We start from the raw sequence: 12,385 nt of genomic DNA on the forward strand, positions 1-12,385 counted from the left end.
CTAAATGCAAATTATCTTTAAATATAAATGTTACTACAGATATAAAAAATCATAAATATCAAATATAAAAAACAGAAAATTTAGGTATAAAACAAATAGCATAAAAAATTTACAAATACTTAAAAAATCCAATAAAATTTGAATAAATACTTAAATAAATAAGAACTTTGTTTCATTAAATTACTTATTGAACCAAAGCAACAGTATGATAGTATGATGCTGATACTTTTAAAACACGTTTCTTTGAAAAAGCCTCTACAGCTTTTGGTATACTAGAATGATATAAATACCTATGACCTGCAGCTTCAGGATGACCCAATCTACCATCACTGCCACACCCCCATGTAAATAACTCACCTGCATCACTTACACCAGCACTATGAATACCACCTGAGCAAACCTGAACAAAATTTATTTTAGACTGATTCTGAAATATGGAGCTAGAATTAAAATTCCCTAAACCTAGTTTTCCTTTATACCCATCCCCAGAAGCAAATAACCTGCCACTAGTAGTAATTAATAATGAATGGCCATGGTTGTCACCAATGTTACAGCTGATCTGCTTTACATTAGAAACATTGTCAACAAGTTTTGGTTTGAGGATATCTTTAGTTTCACCAACAATACCAAGTGCACCATACTTATTGTTGCCCCAAACAAATAAGTTACCATCTTTTGTTACAGCACCACAATGAGATGTTCCAGCACTCATCTGAACAATCAAATGATCACAAAGCCCAGTAATTTCTTTTGGTGAGTCTTCTATTTTATAACTTGAATTTCCATGTCCTAAAACACCATGGTTATTCACTCCCCAAGAATAAGCTTTGCCACATACAGTCCAACACAATGTAAAATTATTTCCACATGTAATACCAATTACATTTAATAAATCTACTTTTTGAGGAGTTTGCACATTATTTGTTGATCCACAAGCCTTACTATAACCCCAAACATACACTGAACCACATTGTGTTAAAATACAGGCATGCCATAATCCACAAGATATCTTAAAATAAAAAATTATGAATATTAACACACATTTATTTAAAAAAAAAAACTCTTAAAAAAGTTTTAAAATACTAACAGCTAACAAATTTTTGCTATCATCAAATTTGTATGCAACTATATTTTTACTATCTTCCTCATTAACAGAACCAGCTAACCTTCCATATTTTCCACAACCAAAAGAAAGTATATAATTGCGATCTGTAATTGCTGCAGTAAAAAGTCCACCTGCTGAAATATCAATCACATGACCGTACAATTTGTTATCATATTGAATTAGCTGAGGTATTAAAACTTTTCCATCTTTACATGGTCCTGCTTGACCATTCTTAGACAAACCCCAACAATATATTTTTGTCATAACTTTTAAAGGAAAAAAAATAATCAACTTTTTTTTTTTTGCTTTTATTTTAATTCTTATATACAAACAATTTATATCAAATATGTAATTTATATTAAATAAAAACTTTTTACTTAAGTAAAAATGAAAAAGTGAACAATGAAAAGAACATGAAATTAAAAAAATGCAAAAAAAAAATTGACTAAAAAAAACTGTGCAACAAATATAAGCACATCCAACAAATGAAACTTCAAAAAACCAAAACAACATGCAACTATGTAAAGGTACATTTTTTAACAAAAATGAAAACTTGATGAATTTCCAAAAATGAAGAAATAATAAGACTATATTACAAAGTAAAATTTCAAAACTTTTCTAGAGAATTTTTATTTTTTTCAAAGTTTTTATACATATAAAAGAAATTGATTAGTAAAAAATCATATCAAACCAAAATGTACCAAAACCAAAAACCATATTTAGAAATAAAAGGTTTTTAACACACAAAAAAATTAACCTCATTTTTAAATTTATTTAAAAAAATTAACAATCTAAAAAATCATTAAAAATTAAAAATAGAAGTAAATTTAAAAAATGTACAAAATCTTTAACATTTGTATTGTAATTTTACAATTTTTTTCATCAAACATCACAATACACTAAACTATATTAAATAGTCTATCATATTATTCTTTGGTCAAAATAAAAAAAAAATTAAGATTAAAAAAAAAAATATATATATATTAAATTCGTCATTTAAGTTTTTAAATTTCCTTTAGTAATTTAAGTTGAATTAAAACAACAAAATATTAAAAACTTTTTAATTCAAGATAAATAAAACAAATTATAAATAACATTTTTTTATTTACAATGTTTATATTTTAAAAATAAATTGAAAATGATGAATATCAAGATCGGCTGATTTTGCTAAAAATTAAAAAAACATATTTAATAGTTTGTATAGTATTTTATTATCAATAGCACATAAAATTATACAAAATAACAACATACATCAATGTTCTTTTAAGACTGTTTCTTTTCCTACTGAGAAAAACATTAATCAAAAATAAGAATTTCAAATCAGTTTTATTTATCAGTTTTAAACTAATCCAAAATTAAATCTTAACTCAGTAAAAGTAACCATATAAATATAGTAGCAAAATTTTAACATACCATTATTAAAAGAAAAACGTTGTAGATTCTCCAAATTCCTTTGATCAATATTGTCCAAATTACCAGAATTATTATCAAAGAAATGCTAAATATAGTTAAAATTTAATTCATAAACAACTATTAAAAAATAAAAATAATATAAAACTAAATCTTTTTAATTTCAGTATTTTGTTGTTTTCAAAATTGTAATCTTATAATGCATATTTTTATACATACTATTACTATATACTATATACTATATATAAAATATGGCAAAAAAGTCATATACTAGATATATGACTTTTTTGCCATATTTTATATATATATAAATATATATATATATATATATATATATATATATATATATATATATATATATATATATATATATATATACATATATATATATATATATATATATATATATATATATATATATATATATATATATATATATATATATATATATATATATATATATATATGTGACCCCATGTTCCTAGGTCATAAATAGATAAAAATTTGTACAAAAGTAATGAAAAAAACATTAATTCGATTTTCTTATTGAAAAAGGTCACCCACAAACCAAAAATTCAAACCATAATAACACTATATATTGTTACATCATAACACTCTAAATTACAAATAAATATAAAATTACAAACTTAAAAAACAATTCTGCAAGTATGAAAAGCAACTTTTTATATCAAAAAAATGTTGTGTAGTAATCAGCCTAATTAAAGCAATATATAAATTCTTATGCTTTGTAGGACAAAATAAATCTAAGCTGGAGGTTCTCTTTCTTTTTACAGATGTCTTTTATAGATACTTGAAGACACTTGATTACTCTTTCTGCACTGATTTGTTCTGGGAATTTCCAGTCTCGATGGTTCCTGATTCCAAAACTTTTTCACTGAGTTTAACTTATTTTCGTGACCATTTAAACTACTACATAGCTTCCGATAACCATCTGCATTGTACATTTGGTCAGTAAACTAATGGTCCACCCACCAGTTTGAGATAAATCTACAAATGTTGAGTAGTTAGTCTTTTCTCTCTGGTAGAAGAATAAAAATGCCAAAAGAGCAAGTATTGCTCAGGAATTCCATCTTGTATTATTTAATTTAGGTATTTTCTGAAACTTCACTTTAGGAAATACTCCAGATTCTTCAAAAAAGCAGAATACCCGAGTTAATTGAAATATTTCACACCATCATTCTATCCTGCTGTTTCAAAAACCACTACTGTACCATTCTTGAAATTCTTCCTGAGCTGTTTGCAGTTTTTTACAAGTTCCAAGATAAACTGATATTCAATATTAGGCGACATGTTGTTCCCTCCAAGCTCTTCATTACCATGTGAAGGATTTGATGATGTTGACAACAAATGAATTGTAGTTCCTCCAGTTTCCTTTCAATAAAGCGTCTTTGTAATTAACTGACAATCCCATTCCTTCTAAAGAGTATTCATCAAGAATAGCTGTTATACCTTTTACAACAGTATCTGTCATTCTGTCTCATAGATCTAATGCTTGTAACTTCTCTTAGTTTATTCTTAAACACTAACACTTGATATTCTTGATGATTAATATGTTTACCATCAAAGTGCAGTGATCATCTTTCTAAATGTAATGTTTTCTTTATTTCTTCATTAAGTTTGACAGCTTCTTTAATTGTTAATCTGAATATACCAGACTGTGAAGGTTTCTGAATGTTGAACCTATCTTGAGATAACTGTTGACAAAAGGTTGCTGCTTTGCTGGTTGATAACTTTGAAAATGCTACGAATTTGGTTGCAGTTTTGATTTTGCTGTAGTTCTTCCTAGTGCTTTTGAACTGTTCATCTGAATTTTCAAACTCTTTATATTCTGCCACAGACTCAGATTCGAAAGTTGACATTGTTGCTGTTGCTGTTACTGTTGTTGAAGTAGGCTTCGAGAACATTTTTCTTCTTTAGGATTGAATGATAGTTTTTGAACTAATAGCCTTCCCAGTTCTATACCTGACCTGTCCTTTGCTTTTAATCTGAAGATGATTCAATCTTTTGTCCTCACTGCAAAGCCATTCACCATTTTTTTTGTGGTGTCAAAAACTTTATTAAATGGATTGTATTTCTTTTGTTTTACACATTTATATCTTCAGCACTTGTTTTGCCAGTACAGCTTGAATTGATAAATGTAAAAAATTTTCTTTGCCACAAATTTGTTACTTCTTTGTCAATTTGGTTTAAGCGTTCTCATCCATTTGATGAATTCTCTCAAGAACAGATAGCAACCAACAATTTTGAGTGGTATCCTGCTGTTATCTTTCAGTGATTATTCTTCTAATGGAACAGTTTTTCCTTTCCTATGTGACTCATTCATGCTATTGTACTTCTATATTTGAATGCCACCTGGCAAATACAGATTCATAATGCTACTGTCTGCAAATACTACTTATATACCATTTTAATAATTTGGTGTTGTGGGTAACCTTTTTTTGTAAATTAATCAAAATAAAAACTATTTCCATTACCATAGTTTAAAATTTAATAAAAAACCTTGAAATGAGTTTTAAAATCATTTTCATATCTATTTTCATGAACATCTTTATTGGTATTTGCATTTAAAGACATGAATGTACTATCAGATTGAAGTAATGATTGATTGTTGATCTAAATAAAATATGGAGAACAAAATTAACTTGAAATATATTGAGTTTATATAGTAGAAAATAAACAACATTGAAAAAACACAACTTAAATAATTTTTAAAAGTTAAAATTTTAGATAAGTTTTGAATAACAAAAATATATGGGGGTATATAAAGAATAATGAGGATATATAAAACCCCTAGAAATATTGTATAATATATCAAAAACAACTTAAATGTTCTAGATCTAGGAGAACTCTATGAACAAGGGCTCTATGTGCTAACTTGAAACTGCAGCTGATGCAGGAAATATTTCAGTAGAGTATCAAGAGTACTTTGCAGAATTCACATTCTGTGAATGAACTACTCTTTATGTAAAAAAATTGTATCACTTAACAGTTATTTAGTTTACCTATTTTAAGTAATTCAAACACTTATTTTCAACCTTATAAATTAAGTTGATGTTGAACCAGACTTAAACTGCAAGTTCAAAATGTTGCTGCATGTAGGTCAATAATAGAAAAAATTTGGACTCTATAGTTTAGTTAAAAAAGTTGGACTCTATAGTTCAGTTAAAGAAGTTAGACTATAGTTCAGTCAAATTATTTAAACATATTGTGTTATTTAAAAGTTAGTATGAGAGGGCCTTGGGTGTAAATCATCAATTTCCATTGATTTAGATGTATCAAGGTCATTACGGTGTGCTTTGTTCTGTGTATTAGATATATCATATCTGTTCTGTGTATTAGATATATCATACCTGTTCTGTGTGTTAAATATATCATATCTGTTCTGTATATTAGATAAACCATATCTGTTCTGTGTATTATATATGTCATTTCTGTTCTGTGTATTAGATATATCAAGGTCTTTAATGTATGCTGCTGTGTTCTCAATAAAGAAATAACATCATTAAATAACATTTTAGCTATGACAGTTAACAGTTTTAGCCAAATAGTTTGTAATTTAGCCAAATAGTTTGTAATACGCGGTAAGCACCCCTTCTGTCATCTCTCTCTTTCCAATCTTCTGTCATCTCTCTCTCTTTCCAATCTTCTGTCATCTCTCTTTTCCCAATCTTCTGTCACCTCTTTCTCCCTAATCTTCTGTCATCTCTCTCTCTCCCCAATCTTCTGTCATCTCTCTCTCCCCAATCTTCTGTCATCTCTCTTCCCAGTCTTCTTTCATTGCCTTCTCTCTAAAGTAGCTGATAATAAGTGATTATGAGTTATGAGTGAATCTAGGGTTTTGTTATATAAAAAAAAACAACATGATTTTGCAAACATTAAAAGTAGATATCTTATAATTTTACCGAACTAGATAATTTATGATCATTGATTTTTTTCTCTAATCCTTCACGCAAACGCATCAAACGTATCTCCTGCTCTCTTAAAAAAAAAAAAAACAGTTTGCTAAAAAACATAGCAATATATACTCTTAGACTTAAACAACACCAAGAAATATATATACACATAAGCTTAAAACAACATCAACAATGTAAGTCTATTTGACTTGATAAAACTTGATAAAGTTTAACAAGGTTTAACTTAATTTATTTTAACTTTTTTTATTATTAAATTCACTTTCAAATGGTTCCAGAAGAGCAGTATTTTTTTTAATATTTTATTTTATTTGTCACACTATCTTGACCCTATGCTCTGAAACACAAACCTTGTTAAACAAGGTTGCCAAAGGTTTCAAAGTTTGCAGAGAATTAGCCCTGATATTTTAACTACTTTAAAAAATTATGCTAACATAAATTATTCATAATTTTTAAAAATAACTATCTATATGCCCAATTTTAGATGTATATATCATTAAAAAAAACTAAAAATTTCAGATGTATATATCATTAAAAAAAAACTAAAAATTTTAGATGAATATATCATTAAAAAAAAACTAAAAATTTTAGATGTATATATAATTAAAAAAAAATAAAAATTTTAGATGTATATATCATTAAAAAAAAACTAAAAATTTTAGATGTATATATCATTAAAAAAAAACTAAAAATTTTAGATGTATATATCATTAAAAAAAAACTAAAAATTTTCAGAAAAAATACTTATTATTTTAACTTTTTATTTTCTTCTTAAAAAAAAAGCGTAATTTTTTTACTTTATTTTTAGTGATAAATAACTTCAGTGTATAAAGTTTTGAATAAAAAAAACTTTATTAAACTTTGAAACTTTTTAATGTATAAATTTAAAAATTTGCTTAAATAAATTTATTTTAAAAATTGGTTTAAATTTGCTTAAATATTTAAAAGTGTTGCATTTAAATTGAAACAATCATAAAAATATGTTAGAAAAATGATAAATTAACTTTTACTAAAACTCCTGAGTGTAAATAATACCTCATATAATCTTCCTGATGTGTCAAAAGATTTGAATCTTTAAAAAAAAAACAAGTTTCAAATAAAGTAACTGAAGTTGAATAAAAGTATTTACTTACATGAAAAATTCTCTTACCAAATAAGTTATTATATGTTTCATTCTTATTATCGTTTGGCTATAAAATTAAAACATATATAAAAAATATAGTTTTAATGTTTTATTTAAAAAAGCTTAACTACGCTTTACATAACAACTGTAATCATAACAATGCTGTATTTTCATACCAATGTTTCAGCAACATTATTTACCAACACGGTCTCCAACCCTTTTTTTATGAATGGTTTTGCATGTCTAAACAAACAAGTTATAATGTAACAACAAATAATTATGCATAGGTTTTAAGAAATTAATGAAAAAATGTATTTTAAAATACTAAGTAAAAAATAATTAAGCTAAATAATCATATAGCTATTATTATTAACTACATTAAAATATTTTATACTCATATTGGTAATAAAAATTTTATTATTTTTACTTTTATTATATATATTATAAAAAATAACAAATTGTATATATAAATTAAAAAAAAAAGCATTAAAAAATATTAACTTTTTTGAAGAACTTTGAATAATTTTATGTTGACTCTAAACAAAAAAGCAATGTATTAAATAAGTGCCAGTTATATTTTATTGGTCAATATATGACCATAAGATGCCATCTATACATTTTTAGTCAATATATAAACATAGGTGCCATTTATATTTCGTTGGTCAATATGTAACTATAAGGTGCCATTTTTATTTTATTGGTCAATAAATGACCAATAAAATATAGATGTCATTTAAATGACCACAATAACATTACTATCTGATATATATGCAATTTATTGTTCATTTGAAAGCCTGCACAATTTTAAAACTCATATGCATTCATTATTAATGTATATATCACATTCATTATTAATATATATATATCACATTCATTATTAATATATATATATATCACAATTCATTATTAATGTATATATCACAATTCATTATTAATGTATATATCACATTCATTATTAATATGTATATATCACATTCATTATTAATATATATATATATATATCACAATTCAATGTAAGCAATGTGAGCTAAGCTTTAATGAGAACTTTTTAGGATGTCAACAAAAACATTTTTTCTTCATCGGAAAAAAAAGGGTTCCTACTAAAATATAGCATTTTACTCCATTGTTTAAAGCAAGCTTTATCAAACATTTATCAAATTGAACTTTATCCAGTAAAAAAAATTGTCATGACACAGTTTAAACTCAATAACATGCCTCCAGTAATATCTCACAGTAACATCACAACTCTATTTCATTACATGAACAAAGAACTAAACAAAATTTTAAAGTGGCTTTAAAATAAAAATCAACAACAAACTGCTCACTTTATGTTGAGAGTTAACAAGAGAGAAAGGCAATTAAAGACCAAAAAAGACCATATATATACATATATATATATATATATATATATATATATATATATATATATATATATATATATATATATATATATATATATATATATATATATATATATATATAGTCATTTTTTTAAACCTTATTTCGTTCCAAATCTTTTTTTACTTTATTCTCTTGTTCTTGTAACTGCTTTCGAAGTGCTGCCAATTGTTCTATAAGTGCTTCTTGTTGAGAAAAACTATTATGTACTGCTGAAAAATAATTCAGTTTTAAGATGTGAAAAACAAATATTTGATCTGTCAGTCAAAAATCAATAAAACTGAAATAATAAAAGTAAACAAAAATGAAGTTTTAAACAAAATGATACCATTCAAATTTGCTGGCAATTCTTCTTTTCCTGTTTTTTCTTTCTTAATGTTTTCTATGTTTTTTATACCCTGCAAATTTTTGCAACATTAAAAATTCAGTTTTGAGTAACAGACAAACAATAGAGAAATAAATTTAAATATTTATATTCTAACACATTAATTTATATTATAACACATAAGTTTATCCATCTTACAATGAGATGACAACCAGTTGATGACAATTATGAAAAAGAAAATTTTACATATAAAAAAATCAACAAAAGAAAGTAAATATAAAATAAAAAACCTTGATGACAGCAGGTACTGGTGGGGAATTATTTCTAACTGTAGGTTTTTCCTGCAATATATAGAAAACTTATATGAAAAAAAAAAGCTATATCAAATAAGAAAACCAAATAAATAAATAAATAAGAAAACCAAATAAATAAGATAACCAAATAAATTAAAAAAAAAAAAACATACTGGAACTAGAATGAAATTATCATGTTGAGTTTCTTTTTTTAAATGTGCATCTATTGGTTCTTTTTGTTTTTTATCTTCTTTTATACGCCTTTGCTCTGCTAATAACCTGAGTTCTTCATTTTGTCTACATAACTAAAAATGAAAGTTGTATCATATGTGATCGCAGAAATTATGTTTACACGTTTTCAAATTAAAATCTTTACCTCTTCTTCTTTTTGCCTTTGCCGCTCTTTTTCTTTATCAAAATCTTCTTTCATTTTTCGTTGTTGTTCAAGAAGCCTTTGATTCTAAAAGAGAAAAATAGTATGTCATGATTTTTAGCATCACTTGTTATAATTATGTTATTATCAATTCTGCTATCTTTGAAACATATAAACTTGTTTCCTGTATAGTTTCCTCAATAAAATTTATTATGTATCTTTAGTAATCATTAATTATTTATATTGTAAAGTTTTAATGGCATTTAATATTCATTGATGTTTAATATTTTGCTTTGCTGATTTTAAAGGTAATCAGATATAAGCATGCCAATCTATTTATTCTGTAATTTACATAAATAAAACTTCCTTGAATAAAAATCAAATAAAACTTAAATAAAATTTACTTAAATAAAACATACTTAAATAAAATGTACTTAAAACTTACTCAGATAAAACTTACTTATATAAAACATACTTAAAATGTGCTTAAAACTTACTCAGATAAAACTTACATAAATTGAAGTGACTAGAGATGTGGAGTCCCAAAAAGACTTTATATCTCTGTTTTTTCCTGGTTTCTAGTGTCCAGGAGTTCTAAAAATGTTGGTAGACATGATCTGCAATAAGAAAAAAATTCATGAGACTTAATGACTTGACACCTATTACTTTTTAGTCATTGCCGCTATTATACATAAGGACTCCTGGGTTTAAAAATTGATTGTTTCTTTAACCTAAGCCTTCATTTTTTCCCAAGTAATCCATAGGCTTGTATACATTTTTAAGGCTCCTTGTTACTAAAAACCAGGAAGAAATAATCAATTTTTTGACTTTCAAAACCGGAGCCCTTTTTGGGGCCCCGCATCCCTTGAAGTGATAACTATCTTTCAATAATAGTCATTTTAAGTTTGTGCTGTACTTAATATCAGTCATGGTAACCATCATACTGCTTTCAACTTATTATTACTTAACTTGTTACTAATCAAATTTATTTTTTTATATAAGCTATTACAAGTAGAAACTTTTTCTAATATTCCATTAACCACTTTTTTCATTGTGTTCTTCAGAAACCAATCAAAGATTAAATTTCAAACTATATTAATTTTATATTTTATTTTCAAATAAAGTCAATGGATAGTTGTTTTAAGTTTCAATTAACTTAAATGCTGAAAATACCTCTTTTTCCTCTTCCAACCTAATTTTTTCCTTCAATTCCTGATCTCTCCTTTTTTTTTCTTCAACCTAGGAAAAAAAAAAAAAGAGTAAAATTATAAGAATAAAAGTCATTGAAAAATATAAATAAAATGAACAACTTCAAAAAAAGATGCAAAAATAAACTAGACCAAGAATCAAATTTATAGACCTAAAATAAAATCAAACTAATACACCAAGAATCAAGTTTCATATTTTACAAAAACCTTTAGGTTAGAACTTGTTTCTTTACAAACTCTAAATTACTGTTATTTGTTTTGTTATCTAGTAACTTCCAACTTAAGTTGTGGTAGCCCACAAGATTACCACTACTTAAATTGGGAGCTCCTCAGTAACAAGATAAAAATGCAAAATATGTGAGGGGGCAGGAAAACATGATAATAATGGAGAACATATTGAAAAAAAACTAAATACATAAAATTTTTTGAGAAGGAAAAGTTACAGCACAGAAGTTTGAGTTTTGGTAGCTAAAGGAAGCTAGAACAAGGGATATCTTCAGTAGCCTACTGTTATAACCTCTTATATTAACTTAAGCAGACTTGACTTAAGCTAAAGGCTCAAATTAGGCTTCTGGAGCAGATTCAACTTTATTCAAAATATTTATATGCGTTTAAAATAAAACATCTTTTATTGTTAAAAAGGATTTTAAACTAATCTAACAAGTCGGTCAAGTCCAAATAAGGAGTTTAAATAATATAAACTTATAAAAATATATACTTATAAAAAGTTTAAAAAAGTTTTTTTATGATTAAGATGTAAGACCAAATAATTTTTGCTTTTGTGAAGCAAGTTGGTTACCCATTGTACCTTTTAAAACTAAAAACATGGATACAACATGGATACTTGATACGGATACAGATATAAGATGTGCTTTTTTGAAAACCATACCAAATTTTCATAAATTAATTAAAGATAACTTTTTATAATTTTTGTATAAATTATAAAAAGTGTAATTAATTTATAAAATCTATAATTTATTTATAAAGTGTAATTTTTGAAACTAAAAAAAAAATTATTAAAATAAGATCTCTTATTTATATTTTTTATTTTGCTTTTTTATAATATAAATATCATTTAACAAGAAAATTTGCTGCTGCTTTCTTCCATAAGGTATCATTTATGGCCAGAGCATTGAACCACATTTCAAGACCCTCAAATCATTTGTGCCGTGGATGCTTGTACTCAAAAAAATTTGATACTTCATATAAAAATAAAGA

The 12,385-nt window shown here is 25.3% G+C and overlaps 2 protein-coding genes across 6 annotated transcripts in view; both read right to left on the reverse strand.

Moving 5' to 3' along the window:
• Positions 1 to 1,422, reverse strand: LOC105845299 (probable E3 ubiquitin-protein ligase HERC4). Its single transcript, XM_065814724.1, has 2 exons — positions 1,088 to 1,422; positions 1 to 1,009 (listed from the first exon to the last, which is right to left on the reverse strand). Exons 1-2 carry the CDS (start codon positions 1,367 to 1,369, stop codon positions 185 to 187), a joined length of 1,107 nt encoding a protein of 368 aa, XP_065670796.1. The 5' UTR covers positions 1,370 to 1,422; the 3' UTR covers positions 1 to 184.
• Positions 1,423 to 2,152: 730 nt separating this feature from the next.
• Positions 2,153 to 12,385, reverse strand: part of LOC100197214 (centrosome and spindle pole associated protein 1) — a 45,654-nt gene continuing 35,421 nt past the window's right edge. For 2 of the 5 annotated variants that reach the window (XM_065814728.1, XM_065814726.1), the window contains exons 19-33: positions 11,133 to 11,198; positions 9,963 to 10,046; positions 9,760 to 9,891; positions 9,584 to 9,634; positions 9,297 to 9,366; positions 9,068 to 9,180; positions 8,072 to 8,106; positions 7,747 to 7,813; positions 7,598 to 7,637; positions 7,483 to 7,519; positions 6,439 to 6,514; positions 5,036 to 5,149; positions 2,519 to 2,603; positions 2,357 to 2,389; positions 2,153 to 2,272 (exon numbers count right to left, since the gene is read on the reverse strand). In XM_065814728.1, coding sequence (XP_065670800.1) covers positions 2,358 to 2,389; positions 2,519 to 2,603; positions 5,036 to 5,149; positions 6,439 to 6,514; positions 7,483 to 7,519; positions 7,598 to 7,637; positions 7,747 to 7,813; positions 8,072 to 8,106; positions 9,068 to 9,180; positions 9,297 to 9,366; positions 9,584 to 9,634; positions 9,760 to 9,891; positions 9,963 to 10,046; positions 11,133 to 11,198 — 1,002 coding nt within the window. In that variant the 3' untranslated portion in view covers positions 2,153 to 2,272; position 2,357. The remainder of the gene's footprint in view (positions 2,273 to 2,356; positions 2,390 to 2,518; positions 2,604 to 5,035; positions 5,150 to 6,438; positions 6,515 to 7,482; positions 7,520 to 7,597; positions 7,638 to 7,746; positions 7,814 to 8,071; positions 8,107 to 9,067; positions 9,181 to 9,296; positions 9,367 to 9,583; positions 9,635 to 9,759; positions 9,892 to 9,962; positions 10,047 to 11,132; positions 11,199 to 12,385) is intronic. The other 3 variants (XM_065814727.1, XM_065814730.1, XM_065814729.1) reach the window with 3 other exon arrangements.

This window comes from Hydra vulgaris, chromosome 12 (genome assembly GCF_038396675.1).
Source record: "Hydra vulgaris chromosome 12, alternate assembly HydraT2T_AEP".
Taxonomy (NCBI): Eukaryota; Metazoa; Cnidaria; class Hydrozoa; order Anthoathecata; family Hydridae; genus Hydra; species Hydra vulgaris.

Excerpts from the sequence above, each read along its gene's own strand:
- LOC105845299 (XM_065814724.1), bottom strand. The coding sequence starts at position 1,369 with ATGACAAAAATATATTGTTGGGGTTTGTCTAAGAATGGTCAAGCAGGA. Across the intron at positions 1,010-1,087 it reads ATAGCAAAAATTTGTTAGCT|ATATCTTGTGGATTATGGCA; the intron begins GTTAGTATTTTA and ends TTTTATTTTAAG.